Source organism: Protopterus annectens, chromosome 2.part1 (genome assembly GCF_019279795.1).
Source record: "Protopterus annectens isolate FY-2018-M chromosome 2.part1, PAN1.0, whole genome shotgun sequence".
In the NCBI taxonomy this organism is placed as follows: domain Eukaryota; kingdom Metazoa; phylum Chordata; order Ceratodontiformes; family Protopteridae; genus Protopterus; species Protopterus annectens.
This window is the reverse complement of record NC_056729.1, coordinates 1,745,457,450-1,745,482,904: the sequence shown is the minus strand read 5'-3', so window position 1 is coordinate 1,745,482,904 and position 25,455 is coordinate 1,745,457,450. Positions and strand designations below refer to the sequence as shown.

Sequence of the window (25,455 nt, the reverse complement as noted above, 5' to 3'; positions counted from 1 at the left end):
CCCTGAGAGATACTGGGCTATAAGATGTAAGCCCATGGATGCTGCTATGGACCATAGTCTCGTGCTTTGTCTGCACAAGGGGTGAGAGTAAGTCCCCCCTTGCTTGTTGATGTACCACATGACTGTGGTACTGTCTTGTCTGTCCTGATCAGCAGAGTGCCAGGGTACAGTAGGTCCTTGAAAGCCAGCAAGGCCTGCTTCACTGCCATCAATTCTTTTAAGTTTATGTGCAGATGAATCTGCTGGTTGCTCCAAGTCCCCTGTATGCCCCTGCCTTCCAGATGAGCCCCCCATGAAACATTTGAGGCGTCCGTGGTGAGAGTCTGGCTGGCAGGCGGTGGGCAGAAAGGCAGACCCTTGATCTGAGAATAGGCTGTCACCCACCAGAGGAACTCCATTTATACACAGGGAATCAGGGGAAGAATCAAGTCTAAGTCCTGTGTGTGTTGACACCAAAGATTCTTGAGGTACCATTGAAGTTTACTCATATACAGCCTTGCATATGGGATCATCAAAATACATGAGGCCATGAACCCCAGTGCTTGCAGGAATCGTCTTGCAGAGAGCTGGGTCATGCTTGCCAAGTTCATGAAGTAGGTCGAAAGATCTTCTTGCTTCTGTTGAGGGAGTAATACCATCTGGGTGGCTGTATTCAGACTCGCTCCCAGGAAAACAATCTCCCTTGCAGGAACCAACTTTGACTTCCTTTTGTTGAGTGTAACCCAAAGAGGTGAGAGTGTTCTTCACGAAATCCAAATCCTTTTCTAGTTGTTCTGGGGAGTTTGCTTGAATGATACAGTCATCCAGGTAAGGATACATTTGAATGTTTCTCTGCCTGCAAAAGGCAATGGCTGGAGCCAGGCACTTGGTAAAAACTCTGGGAGCAGTAGATAAGCCAAATGGCAGTGCAGAGAATTGAAAGTGTTACTCCCCAGCCCTGAAGCGAAGGAACTGCCTGCAACATTCCCTTATTGGGATGTGCAGATACACCTCCTTTAAATCCAAAGTTACCAGCCATGAATCCTTGCCCAGCACTGGTAACTGTTGAAGGGTGAGCATCTTGAATTTGGGAATCACCAGAAAAGTGTTTAGAATAGACAGATCCAGAATAGGGTGTCAGGTGCCCCCTTTCTTGGGTACCAGAAAAAGTCTTGAATAAAAACCTAGGCCTGCCTGATTTGCAGGAACTGGCTCTATAGCCCCCATAGTCAGTAAAGAAGAAATTTGAGTTTCTCCCTCTGCCCTGAGAGGTCTGGGTACCTTTGTAAAACAGGGAAGGTGTGAAAGTAAAACTTGTAACCTTGGTTTGCTATATTGGGCACCCATTTGTCATCTGTGATGGTAGACCATACTTCTGCGAACCTGGCTAACCTTCCCCCCAAAGGAAAACCACGGCCTGCAGAGGTAGGCACAAGACGGCCGGAGTCATTCAGAATGTTTGCTTTGGGAAACTGGCATAGAACTCTCTAATTTAGCAGAAGAAGAAAGCCATTGTTTAGCCCTTTGAGGGGCAGAAGCCTGCCCTCCGGAAGATCTGAAACCCTTAGGCCTAGAGCAACCCTGCTTGCCAGGATCAGGGAAAGACCAATTCTTGGAAGGGTAATGCCTACTAAACCGAGGAGGCTGAACCTGAAGGAAATCTTTTACAGCTTGCATAGATTTTGCCAACTTCTTCAGTACCTCCTCAGCCTTATTGCCAAAGAGATTGCCCTTGTGCAAAGGAACATCCAGCAATTTAGACTTAACAGGTTCAGAAAGAGGCTGCTCCCTGAGTCAAGCATGCCTTCTAATTACAGAACCAATGGCTGCTGCTCTGCAGGAAGCCTCCAAAGTGTCAAAACCACAATGAAGTGAAAGTTTATTAACTAAAGTGGCAGAATTCAGTAAGTCTTGTAAATCTTTGTTCTCCGTCATGGAACGAATATCTCCAAGTTTAGCTATAATAGCCTCCAAAGTATGCTGCTGATACTTAAGCATGTGAAAAAGACAATTCACGGATCTAATGGCAATAGTTGCAGAGGTATAGACTTTTTTACCCCACCTGTCCAAGGCCCTAGACTCCTTATCAGAAGGCACAGGGTTTTTAGCAATAGTAACCGTAACACCCTTGGGGCCTTGAGAAATAATTTCTGGATCAGCAGTAGGGTTTTTAAAAAGGAATTGATGAGATTCAGGAACCCTATAATACCTATCCAGTTTTCTAGGGGCAGGAGGAACAGAATTAGGAGTTAAAGAATTTTCCATGAAATCATCGTCCACAACTTCGAAAACTGGAGGTATAGCCAAAGGCTTATGCTGTGGCAAATCCAAAAATTCCCTGATTCTTTTCTTAGACTGTGGAAAATCCTGACATTCCCATTTAAAATGTTCCCTAAGGGTATTCAAAGTATCTCCAAAGGAAAAATCTTCGGGAGGGGAGGCATAAGGGATAGAGTCCTCAGCATCAGAATCCTCAAAACCAGAAAAAAGGTGAGAATTTCCTTCTTCACCAGCAGACATACTGGAAATCTCAAAATCTGAGACAGACAAAACATCAGGAGATAATTCCCTAGCCCTCTTTGAAGGGGGAGGGATAAGAACCCCTAATCAGGGAAAAAAGATCACCAGCCATCTTTACCAACTGGGACTGAGGCACAGGAGGGGAGGCCAACGCCTGCTTGTGAGTAGGTTTGCAGCTGGAAGGTTTACCAGCAATCTGGAGGGACTCAGGAGGCCTAGCAACTGCAGAAGTCTGAAATAAGGTAGTCGGTCTGGTTCTGGTCTCATGTCGAAAAGAAGAGGCGTCAGAAGCCGGTGCCTGCAAAGTGGCTCCGGACCCATCTGAGGTGGCGACAGGCGGAGGGTCTGAAGACAAAATAGCAGTCTGCGGCATGGAGGACTCCGTAAAGGTCTCGGCAGAGGCTTGCGGCTGAAAATCTGCAGACTGCAGGGGCTGCAAAAGCACCTCACTGACTACCGCTGTGCTGACGACCAATTTCACCGGTGCGTCGTTAGCAGATTTAACCCTAGGCCTGTTGCGCTCCTTGTCTTTGCGTTTCCTAGGTATATCCGAAGTCGGGAGACCAGAAGACACCATACTGACAAACTTAAGCCAGACTCCAAAATGCTTATACAAAATCTTAGCAATATGGTGTATGGTATGTGGGTTAAAGGAAGCACAGAGATCGCAGTTAGGGACGTCATGCTCAAGGCCCAAACAAGTTATACAATGGGAATGGAAATCACGGTGCGCAATCTGTTTTCCACAGGCAAGACAGTTATTAACTTTATCTGACATTTGTTAAAGCAAGAAAAAAAGAGGATTCCCAACGGGGTACTTACCAGAAGGCGTCTTCAACTTGATAATCGGAAAGCAAAACAAAGGCACTAGTGCGAATTGCATCTGCTTTGGGCTCCGCTGCAAGAAAGACTGGGGAAATGGCGTTGGCTGCCTCCTTTTATACCTGATGTTCTGACATCAGTTTTACAACCGGTGGCAGCCGATGTCATATACCAAGGACTCTGGTATTCAGACCGACTGAGGGCCACCAGGAGCCGGATAACTCATATGTGAGGACTGCAACAGTAAAACAGGAAGAACATCATGGCTGTTTGACAGCATGGAAGAAAGCACACAACCTACTGGTCTTCCAGTCATTTACTGGCTGAGGTGAAGACTCTACCTGTTTATCATTTTATCCCCCGATGCTCTTCCCCAAAAGTAAGGCATTATGCCTGTCCATTGCATCCAAGAACTACTACAACTTCTAATCATGGTGCTTTTTCAAGAAGGTCAATCAAATCAACCACTGCCACCTCTTCTGTGAAATAATTCTTCCTTGTATTTCACATGAGCTGCAACTACATAGGTTCATAGATTAGTACTAGGCTAACTGCCCTTGTGGGTCATTTTAAGCCTAGCCAATTATCCCATTTTAGAATCAAACCCTGCACCTTGTGTCTATAAGGTAACATCTTAACCATTATGTTAACCCTTACCTAATTTTTTAAATATTTATTAACATTAGGCCTGATTCTTGAATTTGAGGGAATGTATTTCTGCTAGTTCATAGGTTCTTAGGTAAATACTAGGCTATCAATCTGTAGACTATCACAAGCCTAGCCAATAACCAGAGATTGCAATCAAATCCTGTACCTTGCATTTGAGAGGTTACAACCTTACCTATCATACCAACCTTTGTCAAACTGTACTATCTTGTATGCAAGCATCTCCTTTTCAGGAAGGTGGTACTCACTTTGACTCTATGAATTACCTTAAAGCATCTACATTTTTTATCATTTCCCCTACAGAGTCCCATATCTGCAAAGATGGGTATTTTTAAGCAAAAGTCTGAAGGCCTATCAGCTGTAGCTGTAAATATGACTTTCCGGCAAAGGTTTACTATAAATCTAGTCAATGCATGTAGGGAACCAACATATAATGATAGTAACCTCTACCCAATTAATTCAGCTGTTGTAAAGACCACCCTTGTAGAATCCCCAGACAGCAAGCGTCCACGTGAGACTAGTATTAATGAAGGTATGCATCCATTGGTTAAGTCTAAGGAAACCTATATGTCCTTAAAGCAGCCACAGAAATGCTGAAGACAGATGAGGTATTTCAGATATAAATAAACTTAAGAGTGGGCTGAGGTTTCATATCAATGCATCATGTGCAAAACATTGTGCAGAATTATAAATCAAAACCAACAGAAAAATCACACACAGACAGAAAGACAGACACACACATACACACACAGAAGCTTGGGCACACAAAAAAAATTAATTTAGAAAGCAAAGGAACCATACATCTTCTGTCTTGAGCTGCACCCATGAAGATATACCAACTCTGAGGTTGCTCACCATAACAGAGGTAAGAGAATACTCTCTTGGAATCTTCAGGAACTTGAATGTTTCTGTTGTTACAATGTATCAGCATTCTTGACATTTACTCTACAAAACCATGGCACACACTGAAGGTACCACTGACCACATGACGCTGAACTGAAATAGTTTAAAAAACTATGATTCTCAAGTCCCATCTTAATAAATGGAACCTGCCACCTAAAACAGGTCTTCCTACTTTCTGGTTCATTTGGTGTAGTCGATGCAAATGCAATAGCCAAAAAGATATGAATACAAAGAATACACTTTGTAGACAAAAAAATGTATGACCAGTCAAGCTGAAACATGAATAAAAAATGAACCATTAAGAAGAGGACAACAATTCTGACTGGATCTACTCTGAAGGTGTCTGCAGCCACCAAGCATCCAGGGAACATGAGAATAAGATGCACCAGAGCCTAAACAACACAGATTTCTGGGAAAACAGAGAGGCCAAACCATAATGAAAGGTGATGACTTTGTTTTAGTAGAACAATCCCTTGGTGGTGCATTCTACCTCAAATTGTGGGATAAGGTTGATGGCCAAACCACTTGTTACAGAACTAAGATTTGATCTAGAGACCACATCTAAGGTACAGTTACCACTGTAGTTTGAAGATACTTATGATAAAAGAATAAATGAACGAATCTGTCAAATGCCTCTGTACCACATGATGTATGAATGAATAAGGTTATTTTAGTAAAATATTTATTAAGCTAAGACATAAAGAAATATATCATATTTATTTTCAGAAGATAATTAATATATCATTTACATAACTTCATATACACTGCGCTGTTTCAAGTGAATAAATAAAAATATCAATCTCGCCCAGTTATCTGTGTACAGAAGTTTCTGTTTCCCAGACATGTCCACCACCATTCTTTAAATTACAGGACAAGAAATATTATATCCTTATGTTCCAGAGGTGAGCAAGAGACTGTAGGCCTGCACTGGTCAAGTTTGAACTGACCACTCTTTTAGACAGGTTGGTAATGCTGTTTGGCCTTGAAATTTCCCCCGAAAATTCTTCTTTATGGAAGACAGGAAGTAAACCCCTGCTATATTCTTCATGTTTCTTCATACACGTTACCTTCCTCGTACTCTACTTCTTTCAAGAACAGCCCATCTGGAGGGGCTATACAGTTCTGAGGGAAGGCCATAGAGTCTCTTGCCTCCAGCAAGTCCTTTATGTCAAGAGGAGTGAGTCTTCCTTGTCCAACTTGTACCAAAGCACCAGTCATTCTCCTCACCTGCGGAAAAAAAAGGAAAGGTTACCTGTGACATCTACGGTAGGTCTTTACAGAAATCACTTATATTTAACAGTGATAACTCGGCTATGCCTTTCTAACAATCAGATAAGTGAGATATCTGTCTACGTGCATGGTTTAGCTGACCATTACAGCAGATCAATCAAACCAGATTAAGACAACACACTTTAGATATTGACACTTTCAACCACAAACAAACTTTATGGAATTTTTTTCAGGCTCTCAATTAGTAAGAAATGTAGATATGACAGAAAGCCAAAAAGCCTATAAATGGGTCCTAGCATTGGGAAAACAAAAGAAAACAACTTTAACACATTTATCCAACCTCTCTTCCATGACTACATGACCTCCCTGGGGTTGGATGGTTGCCATAACGGTTAAGGTATTTACCTCACAGACAAAAGATACAAGGTTTACTTTTTGGGAACATAGCTATGTTTAAAAAGGTCCCCTGAGGTTGTCAGCCTAGTAATCACATATGGATTCTGTTAGTCCTCCTGTCTCACTCATAACTCCCAACATCTCTTCTCTATCCCTGTCCTTTTTTAGACATCTATTTTGAGCCAACTCTGCCTTCTCCCTGTGGAACTGACATCCTTAAAAGAAAATCTGCATAACTTATGAGTTGTGATTATGCTGCTATATCACTTGCCCAACAATCACTTGTTATAGCACTTGTCTGAAACCCTGGAGAATTTTACTATTAACTGTTCTTACCCGTGCCCAGTATTATTTTACACATGACTTATGCTGCTGGTTTTACAATTTTTGTTCCTTGTTTCACAGTGTGTATATTATTCTCTTGTTTTGTTGTTGTTGTTTGTCTTTTCAGCTTTTCCCGGTCAGGGGTCGCCACAGCGGAACTCTGGTCCGCTAATGATTGAAAGTCGATTTTTTATGGTGCCGAGTTGCCAGCCTGACGCCCAACCTTCAGCACGCCCATTCACGCATATCTTTTGGAGGCCACTCGACCGCGGGAAGAACATGCAGACTCCACACAGAAGGCACTCCAGCCGAGAATCGAACAGGAGAACCTCTTGCTGTGAGGTAACAAGGCTACCGCTGTACTGCATGTTTATTGTTCTGAAAGCTTTTGCTCCTTGGGAAATACACAGGAATGTTAGATAAACATAAATTAATTAAAAAAGGAATTGGTAGTAACATAATATGCCATAAAACAGATATTAATTGACTTTGGAGGTGGCCATGATACATGGACAGCTGAGCTGTGCACTGCCCTTTTTTGTAGTTACTATTGCTGCTCAGACCTGGCAGAGTATGGAAGGTTACGATCCAGGACTGCAATCCTGGGTCAGAAAGTGAACTGATGCAAAATCATCAGCAATTAACTGTGGGCATTAAGGCAAAAGATGAAAGCTCTTTGCCATAGACAGACTTCACTCCTCTCTGTGTAGGATAGATTTGCTGAAATCTAGACTTCAGAGGGAAATCAGGACAATTATGCATTAAGCTGAAGTGGAAAGGAGCACCAGTCTGACATGGCAAAACAAGGAATGCAGGAGAACTTGGATCATGCGAACAAAGGAACAGGTACGGAAGGTGCAAGAATCAGCAGGGAAGGTTGAAGATAAAATGGACAGGTACAGGTGTAAAAAGTACAGTTATGCAGGATACGAGTTAGAAGGTAAAGGGTGAAGAGAATGGAAAAGGAGCAGAAAATACAACAGATGTGGGCAGAAATTGTGCCGGGCCATATTAAATAATTCCAAGAGTTCGTGTAAGAAAAATAGAGAGATTCATACTGTGATATAAGATACGTAATCAGGGAAAATGATAAGATACGTAATCAGGGAAAATGATAAGATACGTAATCAGGGAAAATGATAAGATATGTAATCAGGGAAAATGATAAGATATGTAATCAGGGAAAATGATGAAAGGGAATAGAATACGAAGAGCTCAGGATATCAGTAAATCATACAGGACTGAGAGAGGAACGCCTGAGAGTTAGATAGTGCATATGCAGAAGTGAGGATGCTGTCTTGATATCAAGCAGGTGACAGCAGCCTTCATTAGTATGTGGGTGTAAGCGTGACCATGCACAAGGATCGTGCAGGACAACTTGTAGTGATGCAAGTGTTTACATCCATCAGCTGGAGTGGGGCTATAGCCTTAACAGAAACGATCTCACTGCTGGGATGGTAGCAAGGGCAAAAACCAGCTCCAAGGCTGCCTGGATTAAACCCCCTCAGGTCACCTCTCACCTATGTACTGGGGATACCCAGTATAGGGGAACAAAGGGGTTCAGGATCAATAGGAGAGGTTTGATGGTTAGAATAAGTGGGTGGTCAAATGATCCTTTTTCAGCCAAAGTTCTACTCATGTACAGCCAAAATTATCACTCAATTAACAAATGTTAGCTCATGGCTACAGTACAGTACAACAGTGAGAAAGTATTAGCAGTAAAGCAAAATACAGTAAAAATGGTAAACAAATGTGTTGTAAAAGCATGATTAGTACAAAGCAAAGCATAAGTATTCCACAGGAACCAAATACAAGACACATCCTAGATAGAGAAGAGTGTGAAATATGAAGCAGAAAAGGCAAGCAATAGCTATTTAGTGTGGCAGCGAGCACACAGGACTAAGGCTATGAACTATTAACAAGCTACTTCTTGTGGTACAAGGTTTGATTTTCTCAGCCTTCACTTGTCTACTGTGTAAGCTTGACAAGTCCCATAACCAGACAGTGCGCTGGGGCATTTTGGAATTAGGGCTAGGCTCCTTAATGGTCTTTCGGATTGCATGCCTAGTAACTACCTATGAATTTATCATGCCTACAAATATTAACATAGTTACAAAATACTTATACGTATTGAAATATTTACAGAATTTAAACACTAAAAGCCCCTAAATACATCCAAAATGTCCAAGAGACATATGTCCAGATGAGGTAACAGAACCATTGCCTTTGAAACATACACATTTGTTTTCTATAAAAAAATCTTTTCGTTTTGTTTGAAAGCTATGATACAGGCTTCATTTCTCATGTCAGGTGGAATTTTATTCCAAAAGGTAGGGTCTGTTTTGGAAAAGGCTCATTCTCCTGTTGTCAGACCTAATAAAAGTGCAACTATCTCAGGCCCATGGTCATTGCTGTTTCTGAGAGAGTAACTTGTTGTTCTGATAGTTTTGTATAGGGTAAGGATGTTTTGACTCCACCATTTTGACCCCGGATGACTTGACCCCAGCAATAAGAGATTAGATAGTATTTCTGTAAACCATTAAATATAAGAACACAAAATTACTACATTAAAAAAAACAAGAACAACATCTACAGAAAAAAGCAAAGATTTAAATCATACAACCTAATAAAATGTTAAACTCGGCAAAAATTACTACTGGAAGTAACATTATTACATGACAGAACGGGATGGTTACGAGTCAAAAACAGAAAATGTATTGCAACCATAAAATAATGAAAAAATACCTGCTAGAAGTGTTTTTACAAAGAAAATGTATTCCCAGCATAAAACCATAAGCTTGTTCAAATTAATACAACGTGCAAGGCATGATCCATAGTCAATAAAAGAGCAAAAAAAAGTTAAAGTACATTTTCTTCACAGCAGAAAAAAAGAGTATCTACCACCATCTACTGGTCCTATTAAAATAGCAATAATAAAATTACTGATAAGCAAAGAGAATTAGAAGTAAAAATGTTAAAAAAAAGCTCATGCACAGATACAGTCACTGACAAAATGTCGAAAATTACCTCATTACATAACATTAATAATATTTACACATTAAATATGTTAAATTAACATTTACACATTAAAATATTAAATAATATAGTAAATTGCTATGTTAAATTTCTAATTAAAATATTAAGTATTAAAATGCTATTATTACCCTCACTCTCCTAATTAATATCTCCCCTTCTCCTCTCATAATATTCTATTCTCTTCCGTTAAACTCTATAGTCATTACTATCCCTTTCCTTCAGTTTCTTTGGAAAATACTCACCTAATAGCTTCTCTCTACTTCTGTGATCTTGTAAAACCTAAATATAGTTCTGTGTTTTTGTAAAAGTTTCCAAATTTTACTCTCTATAAAACTCTTTGTTCTGTAAATACTCCACATATTGTATAAACTCCAATTACTGTTCACTGTACAATTGTTTGTATCAACAAATTTTATCTGTCATTGAGCTTTTCTCCCCGGGCCTCAGCTGAAAACGGGCTACCACCCAGTCGGACTATCCTGGTAAAAATAAGTAAATAAATAAATAAATAAATAAACATTACATTTAGTAGGGACACTGTTTATTTAATGTTTGTGTAGTTGTTTATTTACTGCATAATTGGTGTCAAATAGTCCTAGGATAAATCATCTGAGGTTAAAATGTCCAATAAATATTCTCATAGACAATAAATGCAAATTTAAATAAGAAAGTGTATACGATTGCATCCGAGACTGTCCTGCTTCCTTTGTATAAGGTGGTGGGCATGGCTCTGACCATGTAAAAATCCCGAGTACCCTTACATAGTTGGATGGTTGTTGTTTGCAGAGCAATTTTGTGATCAGCACTGACTGCCTCTGTCAATGAGGGACAAAGGTGTTATCCCTAGGGTGAATTTATGGTCACCCATCCAGTTGTCAAAGTTGCACTTGAATAGGGTCATTGAGGAGCTCTGCTTCACATGGAGTGAGAACTTACTCCAGAATAGCGGCAATCTCTGGGAGATGCATCTGTCTCTCCAGCATGTTCGGTTCATAGGTGTGTACTAGGCTAATGGCCCTGGAGCCTTTACAAGCCTAGCCCATAGAAGTGCCCTGGCATCGTGCCGTGTGACGTTAGTTCCCAGTGCCTCTATCAAGTACAGCCACTGGATTGATCTCCGGGGTGAACTTTCTATTTCCCATCCACTCATCAAGATTTCTCTTGAAGAGGGCCAGTGAGGTGCTCCGCTTGACATGCATAGGAAGTCTATTCCAGAGTATGGGCAGTCTCTGGGTTATGAACCTGTCCCTCCGGCATGTTCTGTTGATTGTGGTAATGAGGTTGAGGTCTCTGGAGAGTGTGGTGTGTGGGGTTTGGGATTTCTTTAGATGTAGCATTTTTAACAGAGCTGGGTCAGACATGGCTTTGTAAGTCAAGCAGAGATCACCTCTTAGTAGACGATATGAGACGAGGTTTCTTGAGTCTGTTCATGTAGGACATGCGTTTAAGGCCTAGGTTCCTCTTCTTGAGTTACTTTTGTGGCCTTTCCAGCTGTGGCATGTATCTAGTGAGGTACATGCCAAATGGGGCATTATACTCAATGAATGGCCTAATGAGGGAAGAGTAGAGAGATGATGACCTCTTTCTTCTTGGATGCAAAACCCTTGGTAATGAGATATGCCACATAGAAGGACTTTCTGACCACAGTGGCAATGTGCTGGTTGAAGGGGAGGTTGCTGTCAACCTGTGTCCCCAGATGTCTTATAATAGCTATTCTTGCCCCACTTGATTTGCGGATGTGCAGCACTTCCGTTAGGGCAGGGTTCAAGCCGGTTCTGTAGGTCAGGCACAGGTCAACTCTCAGCAGCCTGTATGATATGAACTGCAGCAACTGGGCTTTTAGTCTTTCCATGTAGGTCATGTTTTGTAGGTCCTGGATTCTCTTGGTAGGAAACCTCTGTGGTCTCTCCAGTTGCTGCAGGTGTCTGGTGAGGTACATACAGAAGCAAGCATTGTACTCAATTAGTGGTCTGATAAGGGCCGAGGACAGTGACTCTGTAACCACCCTGGTCTTGGATGCGATGCCCTTATTTATGAGATGTGCAAGGTAGAATGCTTTTCTTACCACTATGGACACACGGTAGTCAAAATTTCGATTGCAATCAACCTGTGTTCCCAAATATTGCTCCACTGACATTGAGGTTAGGACCCATCTGAGTTTGGGATTGCTGGCAAAAGGCTCAGTTTTGGGTTTTCCTATTGGTTAGTTTGTGTTAAAACTGTTTAACTTTGCTTGCATTTAAGCCCCACGTTTGTGCATAGCTTCACACCATGCAGTAGGGTATAGTGCTCTATGTATAGACACAAATGCTTAGAAGCACAATTTTCCCTTGATATCTGCCAGGAAATCCTCAGTTGCTCCAGTATGTCTCTGTGAACAATGCAGTTGTGCATTGCTAACCAGCGAGCAACCCAGCTGTTCATTTTGAGGCAGTGATGCAGTCTTCCACCCTTAGCCATCCACAGAATAGCCACCTTTGTTAGTCTCACAAGCAGACCTTGGTCCATTTAGTCCATCCCCACTAGTTACTACAATATATACCTGCCATATAATTGAGCTGCTTTTCTAAATTGCTATAAAGTCTGTCAGCATGAATTCCAGTTTTTCTTTGTATATCGCTGGAAGTCAAATTATTGTGTTATAGATTCTAGGATGGCTTGCAGGTTCCCTCTTAAGGAAGAATATTGTTTTTCCTGTTGTTAAACAAGGTTAGTGTCCATTCAGGGTGCTCATATCAGTAATTTTTACTCAGGGCTAAATTTTTCTGCAAAGATGTTAATACTTTTAGCAAGAAATTAGGTGCTGCATCTGGGCCCGTGGTTTTCCATTTAGGAAGTCTGGCCATTACTTCATCTCATTTCATATCCTCTACATTAGAACTCCTTACTGTTTCTTTTAATTTTTCTATCAGTTCAGCATTTTATTATGTTTCACAGCGTCTTCATAATTTTTTCTCCAAAAATCCTCAGATGCACCCTACTTCATCTGGTGCTCCTTCTTATGGGAACTTACTGGCCCATCAGTCTACAACACCACCTGTGTCAGAGTTGTCGCCTAAATCAATAAACCACTACTCCCTACTGCTCCAATTACAATTAAGATGCTGATGGGAGAGGAGTTGCAGAATGCAACTAGAAGTCATGAGTCCCTAGAGCCTGTACAACACTAGTGACCACAGCAATGCATGACATATATAACAGAACTCAGAAATGCAGTAATGTGCCTTGTAAAATTGTGCAGGACACCTTGAAGGCTGTAGCCAGTGTTGTGGTCAATCTACTACTGTCAAAAAAAGCACTGATTTGTATTGTCATAATGACATGCAGGAAAACAGTACATCAGCAGCTTAATCCGCCCATTTCCATGAAGAATGTCATCCTTTCAGATAAGTATAGCTCCTGTACCATGTCTCCGCAGTGAATGACGATAAAATAATAGTGTCGCTACTCAATATGAAAGATAACCTCACTGATAAGTAATGGTCACCAGTACTGGTAATGGATGGAACCCAGCCATGTGAACAGACAGCTGTGTTCCATGCAGGATTATGCTGGGGTACAGGACAACAAAAGGTCATTAACAATGGCTGAAGTTTTGATACTCAAGTCACAGAAAGGGTATGATACACTGTTTGACCTGCTGATTGGGTTTTGCAGAGGAAACAGGAGGCTAAAAATGGCAGGACGTTTAATAGCTCAAAAAAGTAAAAAGGCAAAGGTCAGTGCAAAGGATTTTAAGAGACTAGAGAGAGGTGTCATTCTATCTGTATTAAAAAGGAATTGAGACCAGTGATCTTTATAGGTAAGGATATCTGAGGCCTCTCAAGGTGAGCAATATGCTTAAAACAGTACACGCTAAGAAGAGTTTTGCATTGAATAACAGGCTTCATGACGGATGAGTACAGGACAACAAGGTTTTCTTTACCTCTACAGAATATGCTTTTCATAGGTTCATAGTTGAAGACTAAGCTAGATGCTCTGAAGGCCCATTTTACGTCTAGCCAATAACCATAGGTTAGAATTAGACCCTCTACTTTGTGTTTATGAGATGAAGACCTTAACCATTATGCCAAACTCACCCACTTTCTAACACTAACCTTAACATTCAGCTAATGTCATCTCCCAGCAAATGGGATGGAAAGATGCAATTCATTTTTCTACGCGTCTCATTTAACCTATAAATATTGTGGGAAGAAATATCCAGGGAATTGTTATTGCTAGGCTTGTATAGGCCCTGGGGCCGATAGCCTAGTACCAAGCTATGAACCTATAACTTAACAGTCTTCATCTGGTCCCATAAATCACTATTACACCTCTGCCATCATAAACTGCAACACACACTCCCCCCTTAAAAAGCCTTTACTGTTAAAAGAACTTGTCAATCTAGAGAGGAGCAAAATTGTATATGTAATGATGTTAGCACAAGAGCAAATGCCTCCTGGAACAGCATGATATAAATGTAGGGTAAAATATTTCCTTTAACCAAAGGACATCCCAAAGGAACTTCTTCATGATGTCTATAACTCTCAGATGTCTTTAATTTTCATACAGATACCTGATTTAAGCAGAGAATTGTGTCTGCTCCCCAAACCCTAAATTAGATGAGTTTTTTGAAAAAAGAATGGATTAGAGTAAATGCTAACCATCATAATTATATATAATAGTCAGATTATTTTTTTTAAGTATATATAGGTTTGGTTTGTTTGGTTTAGCTTACCTAGGGCACATGTGAGAGGAAAGTGCTAGCTTGTGTGACAATAAAGAAGACTTCTTATACTTTTATTCTATTCTTCAAGTCTTTTTTTTTACCTTTATGAAGAACTCTGCTTTTTTTTTTTTTTGATGGACACTGGAGCCTAACCTCAGCATTTTTTCTGGATCATAATTATATATGTTAACTTCAGAAAATCCATGACATTTCATATCCCCTTATTCTGTTCATGTCCTAACTGAATCAGATCGATATCTGAAGTATACCTGATTTGGGGACATGATTTTTTGGCTGTGGTTTTGATTCTAGATGCAGGAAGTTGACAGCCATGACAATGACTCAAAAAGAATCTAAAAGCTACATGCAGACACTGACAAAACAAGGGAAAAATGAAAATAATTCTGCAGTAGAGTTGTAGAAAAAGATGTTCCTGCAAGAAAGTGACAAAATTAGCAAAAGTTAAACATATCAGAGCAAGGCAACTAGGAAACTCAAAACATTCTGGGGAAGACATTAAAAAGCAGAACTAACAAACACAAACACACATGCTCACACCCACACAGATACACATACACACAACCCTTGTTATAATTAAATTAACTCTTACAACAAAATTTCTCTTTTTGAATAACAAAAATTTACAAAACCTTTAAAACTCACTTCCCTACCTCCAACGGCGACACTGTAAGCAGCCATTTTCAGCACCCCCAATGATTTCATATACTGGTAGATCAAACGTTTTCCTATCAATTTGGCTTGTTCCATTGTACTGCCATAACAATATAGTAAAATCATTACACAAGCCCTCTTAGACGATCTTGATGGGTTATATCCAACACTCCTAAATCCCCCATTCTTTATATTGGAACTACTACCCTGCATCAGAAACGTAATCTTCAACCTTCTAAACCATTCGCAAACCAGCAGGGATCAGCACATGACGCCTCCCCTCACTTATAAAATAACTCTCCACCATTTTCTAAGAATTAACGGTCCTTTACTCTCCTAACTACTCGCGTAGAAACATCAGAAACATAATCAATTTCTAACTGTTAGACAATGCAACAAACCAACGAGATGTATATTGTGATCCAAGTACTCCGTTTTGGTCACTCAGTAAGGAAAATGTTGACAATAGTGACCATTCATTGCTGTCGAGTCACATCTGATTTCCATACTGTCCCCCTGAGCAGCCAATGACATCTTCATAGAATACAATCAGCTCAAATCGGTCATCTTCACTGAGTTCAACCATACCGCACTGTCACAAAACTTCCATAAGGGAAGCTTCTCAAAAAAATGCCTACATCTTGTTTCAAAACTACCATACAGAACCTACCTGTCTGCGTGCCTGAGATGAGTCTGCCTTTGTCCTAGGTTATGGAAAACCTAATAAAGTGTTGCAATTGTAGTTTGCCAGTTGTTAAGATGAAGCCGTGTTGCTCCCATCTGCGCTCTACTGGTTACAGACTGTTAAAACCATAATCTGCCACTCATGCTAAAGCAGTAGTCACTTGTTACCTTCAGGCATTCAAGTATAGTAAGCCAACAAGTTTTAAAAAACCTGGAAAGTACAACATCTGGTTAATCCTTAGTTACTGGTCTGTCTGTCTCTCTCCCACCTTCTTTCTGGCTCCTCCTTGTACTACCAACCTCCAATCTTTCTCCAACCCTAGTAACTCATTCACTTTTTCCTTTCAGGGTGGCAGGATGCTGTGTCACTGGGGATAGATTGACCCTCTTTCTAGAAGGAAGATATTCTTAACTATGTCATCCTTGCGTGATCAACACAAGTGTTATCCCACAAAAGAGAACATCATACTTTGGTTTAGACAGGGATTTTATTTTATGAGTCCAGGTGAAACCTGAAATGGGAGGATGAACTGTCCCTACCTGGGTGGTGAAGTATTCAATCAAGTGCATAACCCCATGTCATTGACCTCAAGACTTTTACAGCAGCTTCACCCCACCCCTTTGCTGACAATAAGCTGGGTTCATGTAGCCATGGTATCATCCTGTACTGTCCACTAGAGGGTGCCTGACTATAGCCAAAAACCCACAACTTCCCCTTGGAAAAATGGCAGTCCAACCTCCCCCTGACAAAGGGTAGCTGGTGTCCTCCTTCCGCTATCCAGCACCTAAGTTACTAGTCATTCTTGAACTGCCAGCAGTAAAGTCAGGTGCATGGGCTCCACATTAAAGGAAAGTTTCTTAGGTATATTGTTTGTATGGTCATTAAATTCATGTTAAAAATGATGACATTTCTTTAACTACATTGGCTAAAAATATCAAGCACTAGAAACCCTGGAAACATTCTGCGCAGCTCATTTGACCTTGTTTATTCCACCAAGTAGTTTCACTGTTGAGAGAGGTTGCATCTTACTTGAAAACTGAGTTAGCAATGCCAAGTAATAGCGGCTTCTACAAAATCACCTTGATTTCCACTTATGTGTGCTGAGTGACTGGGGGGAGTGCCCATTACTTCCATTATGAGAAGGGCTGCTTTGTGCTGTTCCAATGACAAAACAGACCATGAGTTGTCTGCAGAGTCACTGCATGCTACTCAAGATAGAAGACTTCCCAATGAGCTTTCCTGCAAGGATACTCCTTTGCAGCTGTTAGCCTATGATTGACCAGGAAAAGAATATAGTACCTCCAACCTCCGAGCTTGCATTAGGCTCACCAACCTAAAATGCAGCTTAATTTTAGATACTGTGCACTAGAATCACTTATTGGAATCTGGACACAAGAGTTATAAATGCAAGTCTTGCAATAGGAAATATAAATTATGACTGCCACTGAAATAACCAAATCTTGCAACACACTTGTAGATCAAAGAGAGTGTATATACCTTTAAGAAGTTTGCAAGGGCTTGCACTAGAGTATAAATACTGAGCACGTGCGAGCCTGACTGCCATTTTGTAGTTAGCTGCTGAGATGTAAGCATGTATGTTTTTAAGGTCTGTTTGTTATAGTTTATTCACATTTAATGATGCTGCTACCCATGCTGATGTGTTTACATATATTAAAGCATCAGAATGAAACTCCAGGCCTTCTCATTATTTGTATTAGAGACAAATGAGAAATCACTGTAATGCTATTAAATCATTTTTGCGTTACCCCCCAACACAATACAGTTGTCACTTACGCAGCTGCACTATATGCAGGTGTCACTTATTTGGCTGCACATGCCCAGTGAAACCTATACATCGGTCACTTGTGTGGCTCTATATACCCAATAAAACCTATGCACTTGTCACTTATGCAGCTGCATATGCCCAATAAAACCCATGTACTTGCCACTTATACAGCTGAGCATGCCTGATGAAACCTATGCACTTGTTTCTCAAATGGCTGCACACATGATCCTATATGAGGGAGGCCTGTTTTGTATAATGTTTAAAGATAACCTAATCGGTAGAGAAACTGGGTTGTTCATAGGTTCATAGGTAGGTACTAGGCTATCTGCCCGAGGGCATTTATAAGCCTAGCCAGAGTGTGTCAGCTTTCGTCACCCAATTGATTAATTAACTGAGCCTCTGTCAAGAAGAGCCAATGAAGTGATCCCAGGGGTGTATTTTCTGTTACCCATCCACTCGTCAAGGTTTCTCTTGAAGAGTGTTAGTGAGGGGCTCTGCTGAATGCAGTTAGGAATTTTGTTTCAAAGCATGGGGAGTCTCTGTGACAGGAATCTATCCCTCCAGCATGTTCTATTTATTGTTGTGGCGAGGTTTAGCTCACTAGGGCGAGTGGCTCGCAGTGACTTGGATTTCTTTAGTTGGAGCATGTCCATCAATTCTGAGTTGGACATGGCTTTGTAAGTCAGGCAGAGATCACCTCTGAGTAAGCGATATGCCACTGAATACAGCCAGAGTTTTTCCAATTGGGCTGCATAGGACATATGTTTGAGACCAGTAATCCTCTTGGTGAGGTACTTTTGTGGTCTTTCCAGCTGTTGGAAGTGTCTTCTGAGGTACATCACAAATGGGGCATTGTACTCTATGATGGGTCGAGTAGAGGGGCACTATAACCTCTTTATTTCTAGATGCATGCCCTTTAGTAATTAGATGGGCTACAGAGAAGGATTTCCTAACCACTTTGGCAATATGATTGTCAAAGGAGAGATTACTATCTACCTGGGTCCCCAGATCTCTTATTACCTCTTCTGTATTAAGGGGGCTGCCACCTATGTGGTAATTCATGGGTGTTTTGTTTTTCCCAAATAGGATGACTATGCATTTTTTGGCATTTAGCTTGAGGCCATGACTTTGACACTAGGTGTCCGTCTCAGTAAGGCCTTTTTGGAGAATGTCCGTGTCAGCCGGAGAGTCAATTATGGCTTCCAGTTTGCAGTCATCAGTGAACTTGGTTAGCCGTAGTCCTCCTGTGTTTGCCTGTACTTCTGAGAAGTATATGCCGAACAGTAGGGGTCCCTGGACCGAGCCTTGTGGGACACCACTTGTGACTGGTTTAGAGTCGGACCTGGGGCCTGCTATTCTTACCGTGTGAGTTCTGTCTGTAAGCCAGTTGGCAACCCATCTCGTGACGTACGGGTTTATGTTCAGGCTGGTGAGTTTTTCTATAATTCCCGAGTGGGAAATGGTGTCAAAAGCCTTGGAGAGGTTAAGGTAGGCTGTGTGAACCACCTTTCCCTCATCTATGGTCTTGGTGACTGTCTCGAAGAAGTCAACCAGGTTTAGTAGGCATGATCTGCCCTTAAAGTCGAACTGGGTCGGGTCAAGTGTTTGGAGGTTCCCAATGTCTTTGTTAATGAGTTCCATGATGATGCGCTCCATACCCTTGCAGACCAGGCTAGTCAGGCTTATAGGGTGATAGTTACCAGGGTCAGTTGTGGCCCCTACTTTGTGGAGCAGAATAACCGTTGCTGTGTGGCATTCTAAGGGCACGCAGCCTGTGGAGAGGCTGAGTTTGAACAGTGTGTTTAGGTGGGGGGTTAGTTCATGCAAGATGCAGCCTGGGACACCATCTGGCCCCACTGACGCTGTGCTTTTGGCTTTTGAAAGGGCTGTTTTCACCTGTGCATCTGTGATTTCTGGAACACTACACTTTTCCGGTATTGTTGTGGGCAATTTTGGGGGTGAGAGGGGGGTGAAGTTTGCACTGAAGCTATCTGCCAGGATGTTGGAAATATCAGTAGGCTCAGTATATTTTGTGTTATTTTGCACTAGCTCAGAGCATATCTGCGAGTTGCCACTTAGATTCTTGACATAGCTAAAGAAGGCTTTGTGGTTATCTTTCGAATCCTTGGCTATTTTTCTTTCAAAGTTAGCCTTGGATGATTTTATGAGGGACCTTAGTTTCTTACTGATACTGATCAGGGATATCTTTCCTTCTTGGGATTTGCTTTTTTTCTGAACTAGTTTCCTCCTTCTATTGTACAGCCTGTTTATGGCAGGGGTCCACCAGGCTGGTTTCCTTCTCTTAGGGGAGTGAGTCTTGGTTTTGCTAGGGATGGCACGATCCATGCATCCTTGTAGGTGCTCATAGAGTGCATTTGTAAAGGTTCCTGCATCTTGGACACTGTTATCCTTTAGCATGGGGGCTGTGAAACTTACCACCTCTGTCTTAAGTAAGGTGAAGTTTGCTATAGAAAAGTTTTTCACTGTGCTTTCCTTGGTTGGGGGTGGTGGTGTGGTGTGGACATCCAGAGTGATTAGTTTATGGTCTGCTCTAAACAGTGATGGGTTGACCTCTGGTACGGAACACCTGTCGCCCATGTTGGTGATGACCAGGTCCAATATGTTTTCACCTCTGGTAGGGGAGACTACCAGCTGATCCAAGGCATTTGAGTTGATAAATTCCAGGAAGCGCTGGACCTGGGTGTTTGTACTTGAGTAGTTTTCCCAGTTAACGGTAGGGTAATTGAAATCGCCCAATATCACAGTGTCCGGTAGGACCTTCATGTTTTCCAGTATCTCCAGAAAGGCGGAGTGGTGGTCCTGGGTCATGGAGGGTAATCTGTAGCAGGCCACAATTTGCATTGCAGATTTGCCCAATGTTAGTTGCACATGGATGATCTCAGAGGTATCATGCTGCGCCACTAACCTGGAGGTGTAGGTATCCTTGATGAATATGGATACACCCCCTCCTTTTGTGTTTCGGTCCATGTTCTGTGGCCGAAATGTGTGGTATGAGTTGTAGCCCGGTAGTGCTGGGGTGCTCTGTGGAGCCTTGAACCAGGTTTCAGTTACTGCACAGATGTCGACGTTCTCCATACTGAGGAGTGCTTCGAGCACGTGCATTTTGAGATTTAAACTCCTGGCGTTAAGTAGCATAACCCTCATTTTTTTATTTGTGCTGTTTATGGAGGTGGGTTTGACTTTTGAGCCTTGCCTAAAAAAGGCACTATGGGGGCAGCAAGAGCCTTGGCCAGTATTCAAAAGCCTAGGTGTGACAGGGGCAAGCCGTCTCTTGCAAAGCAACGAAGCTTGTCGGGCATGTCGTCCCAGGCTGACAGACACTGGATCTCCTTTGAATGACACCAGAAGCTTAGCCAATTGTTGAAATTGATCATTTTTTTCTTTATGCCGTTCATAGGTTCATAGGTAGATACTAGGCTATCTGCCCCAGGGCATTTATAAGCCTAGCCAGAGTGTATTTGGCTTCCGCCTCCCTATTAGATTAGCCTACTGTGCCTCTGTAAAGTAGGTCACAGAAGGTACCCTTTTAAGATTAGTTTACTGTGCCTCTGTCTAGCAGGGACACAGAAGAGATCCCAGGGGTGAATTTGCGATTTCCCATCCACACGTCCAGATTTTGCTTAAAGAGGGTCAGCGAGGGGCTATGTCTAACATGAATTGGGATTCTATTCCAGAGTGAGGGGAGCCTTTGGGAAATGAATCTGTCCCTCCAGCATGTCCTATTTATTTTGTGCTGAGGTTTAGGTCCCTGGAGCGTGTAGCTCTAAGGGACTTGGATTTTTTGAGGTGGAGCATGTCCATTAATTCTGGGTTTGACATGGCTTTGTATGTCAGGCATAGATCGCCTCTGAGTAGGCGGTAAGTAACTGAGTAGAGCTGGAGTTTTTTTAGTCGAACTGCATAGGACATCTGTTTGTAGCCCATGATCCTCTTGGTGAGGTACTTTTGGGGTCTCTCCAGTTGCTGCAGGTGTCGGGTAAGGTACATCCCAAAAGGGGCATTGTATTCAATTATGGGCCTGATGAGTGACGAGTCGAGGGGCACAATGACCTCTCTTGATCTAGATGCGAACCCTTTCGTGATAAGGTGGGCTATATAGAAGGTCTTTCTAACCACTTTGGCAACGTGATTATCAAAGGAGAGATTACTATCTACGTTGGTCCCCAAATCTCTAATTACTTCTTCCGTACTTAATGGATTACCACCTATGTGTAATTTGTGGGCACCTTGTTTTTCCCAAAGGGGATGACTATGCACTTTTTAGTATTTAGCTTGAGGCTGTGGCTCTGGCACCAAGCATCCATCTCAGTGAGACCCTTTTGGAGGATGCTTGTGACAGCTGGAGATTCGATTATGGCCCCCAGTTTGCAGTCATCTGCGAACTTTGTCAGCCATAATCCCTCCGTGTTAGCCTGAACCTCAGAGAAGTATATACCGAACAAGATAGGTCCCAGAACTGAGCCCTGTGGGACGCCATTTGTAACTGGTTTGGATTCGGACATGGCACCTGCGATTCTGACCATGTGGGTTTTATCTCTGAGCCAGTTTGCAACCCATCTTGTGAGATAGGGGTTGATATTTAAGCTGGTAAGCTTATTTATGATGCCCGAGTGGGGTATTGTGTCGAAGGCTTTTGCGAGGTCCTGGCACCAAGCATCCATCTCAGTGAGACCCTTTTGGAGGATGCTTGTGACAGCTGGAGATTCGATTTTGGCCCCCAGTTTGCAGTCATCTGCGAACTTTGTCAGCCATAATCCCTCCGTGTTAGCCTGAACCTCAGAGAAGTATATACCGAACAAGATAGGTCCCAGAACTGAGCCCTGTGGGACGCCATTTGTAACTGGTTTGGATTCGGACATGGCACCTGCGATTCTGACCATGTGGGTTCTATCTCTGAGCCAGTTTGCAACCCATCTTGTGATATAGGGGTTGATATTTAAGCTGGTAAGCTTATTTATGATGCCGAGTGGGGTATTGTGTCGAAGGCTTTTGCGAGGTCCAGGTAGGCTGTGTGGACTACCTTGCCCTCATCTATGGCTTTGTTAACTGTTTCAAAGAAATTAACTAGGTTTAAGAGGCAAGATCTGCCCTTAACAAAGCCGAATTGGGTAGGGTCCAGTGTCTGGAGGCTCCCAATGTCTTTGTGTATGAGTTCCATGATAATACGCTCCATAGCTTTACAGACCAGACTAGTCAGGCTTATGGGGCGATAGTTTCTGGGGTCCGTTGTGGCACCACCTTTGTGGAGTGGGACCACTGTAGCTGTATGCCATTCTTTGGGTACATATCCTGTAGTAAGGCTAAGTTTGAACAGTGACTTAATGTGACGGTTCAGTTCTTCTTGAAAATCGTGTAAGACACAGCCTGGGACACCATCCGGTCCCATAGATGCTGTGTTTTTTGCTTTGGAGAGGGCAGCTTTCACCTGTGCATCTGTGATGTCAGGGAGGTTACATTCAGTTGGGATAGGCATTTGCTCCTTTGGGGGGAATGGGGGGAGAAGTTTGCATTGAATCTGTCTGCCAGGATGTTGGCTATGTCTGTAGGTTCGGTATATTTTGTACCGTTATGCAACAATTCAGAGCATATCTGGGAGTTTCTGCCTATGTTCCTGACATAACTAAAGAAGGCCTTGTGATTATCTTTAGTGTCTAGGGCAATTTTTCTTTCAAAACTGGCCTTTGATGATTTTATGAGGGATCGAAATTTCTTGCTAATACTGATCAGAGATGCCTTCCCTTTTTGGGATTTTGCTCTGTCATGTAGTAGCTTCCTCCTTCTATTGTATAGCTTATTTATGGCCGGGGTCCACCAGACCAGTCTCCTGTTTTTGGAGGAGTGAGTCTTGGTTTTATTTGGGATAGCACGATCCATGCATTCCTGCAGGTGCTCATAGAATGCATTTGTAAAGGATTCTGCGGATTGGGCTGTATTATCCTCTGGCCCAGGGGCTTTAAAGGATTCCACCTCAGTCTTGAGAAGTGCAAAGTTGGCTTTTGAGAAATTCTTTACAGTGATTTCCTTGGCTGGGGGTGGGGACGGGATATGGATATCCAGGGAAATTTGTTTATGGTCTGATCTTACCAATGAGGGGTTTACCTCTGGTGTGGAACATAGAGTCCTCATGCTGGTGATGACCAGGTCCAATATGTTGTTCCCTCTTGTGGGAGTGGTGACCAGTTGTTCCATTGCGTTAGAGTTTATAAATTCAAGGAACCGTTGGGCGAGGGTGTTTGGGCTTGAATAGTTTTCCTAGTCAATGTTTGGGTAGTTGAAGGCACCCAATAACATAGTGTTTGGAGAGACCTTCATATTCTCCAGTGTTCTCAGGAATGCCAAGTGGGGTGCCTGTAATAGGGAGGGTGTTCTGTAGCAGGCTACAAACTGAAAGGCAGTTTTGCCTGCTGTTAGTTGCACATGGTTGGTTTCCGATGCATCGTGCAGTGCCACTAACCTGGAGGTGTAGGTATCTTTGATGAATATACATACTCCCCCTTCCTTTTGTGCTTTGGTCCGAGTTTTGGGGCCGAAACGCATGGTATGAGTTATAACCTGGTAGTGCTGGGGTGCTCTCTGGAGCCTTGAACCAGGTTTCTGTTACTGCACAGACATCGATTTTCTCCATACTGAGGAGTGCCTCGAGTGCATGCATCTTGAGGTTTAGATTTCTGGCATTGAGTAGCATTACCTTTAGTTTTTTTATCCTTGGGTTGTCTATGGAGGTGGGTTTGTCCTTTGAGCCTTGCCTAAAAAAGGCACTATGGGGGTGGCAAGAGCCTTGGCCAGTATACGAAAGCCTAAGGGTGACAGGTGCAAGCCGTCCCTTGCGAAGCAACGTGGCTTGTCGAGCATGTCATCCCAGGCTGACAGACACTGGATCCCCTTTGAATGACACCAATACTTTAGCCAATTGTTGAAACTGATCATTTTGTCTTTATACTGTGGCATCATTCTTGGTGAGGGCAAGATGCTACTCAAGGTCAGGGTCATACCAGCCTGGGCTACATGGTCAGAGAGCTCCTCTATGTCTCTTTTCATGTAGTCCAGGGTCTCAGGTCATTCACACCAGCATGGACAATGACGGAGTCATACTTGTACTTGCTTTGGAGTGACCTGAGTGCTTGCGTTATGTGGTGGATCCTGGCACCCAACAGGCAGCTTACAGTGACCTTCTCCTTGTTCAGTCTGGTGAGCGGGACGTCAGTGTGCCGGACAATAGAGTCCCCTATAACAAGTGTATTTGGTGTGTTGTTTGGCCTTAAGGGCTGTGACTGTGAGGCACACTGATTTTGTGAGACGTGATTCGTGGGTATTGTTGAGGGGTGGCTATTGCTTGGATATCTGCTTAGGAGATCTTTGCTGTTTAGGCAGAATTTTATTTAGAGCCTCCGAGTATGTTTTTGTGTGTTTATGTGTTGGGTATGCAGATGCAATAGGTCTGTGTGAGACTGGATTTGTGGTGTGGGTGGTTACCTTTTCCTCCTGACTGACTGTGCCAGTCTTGGGTTGAGAGAGCTCTGCCTCCAGTTTGGCTGTGTAACTGCATCTCTCACATGTAATAGAGTTTGTTGGAAGGAGGAGAGGGTTGTCTGTGTACATAAGGCAATTGTAACATTGCCTCAAAATTCCCAGATTCACCAGCTGGACTGGAGAGTAACCTTGAAACTGACCCTTGGACATACCAGATTAGTATAGGGAACTGTTTTT

At 42.4% G+C, this 25,455-nt stretch overlaps 1 protein-coding gene across 2 annotated transcripts in view; it reads right to left on the bottom strand.

Annotated features, from left to right (window-relative positions):
• PUSL1 (pseudouridine synthase like 1) overlaps positions 1-25,455 on the bottom strand; it is an 873,916-nt gene that overhangs the window by 28,803 nt on the left and 819,658 nt on the right. The window contains exon 7 of one of the 2 annotated variants that reach the window (XM_044063203.1): positions 5,958-6,117. The exons of the other annotated variant lie outside the window; for it this stretch is intronic. Within the exon in view, the coding sequence (XP_043919138.1) occupies positions 5,958-6,117 (160 nt within the window). The remainder of the gene's footprint in view (positions 1-5,957; positions 6,118-25,455) is intronic. 2 annotated transcript variants of the gene reach the window in all.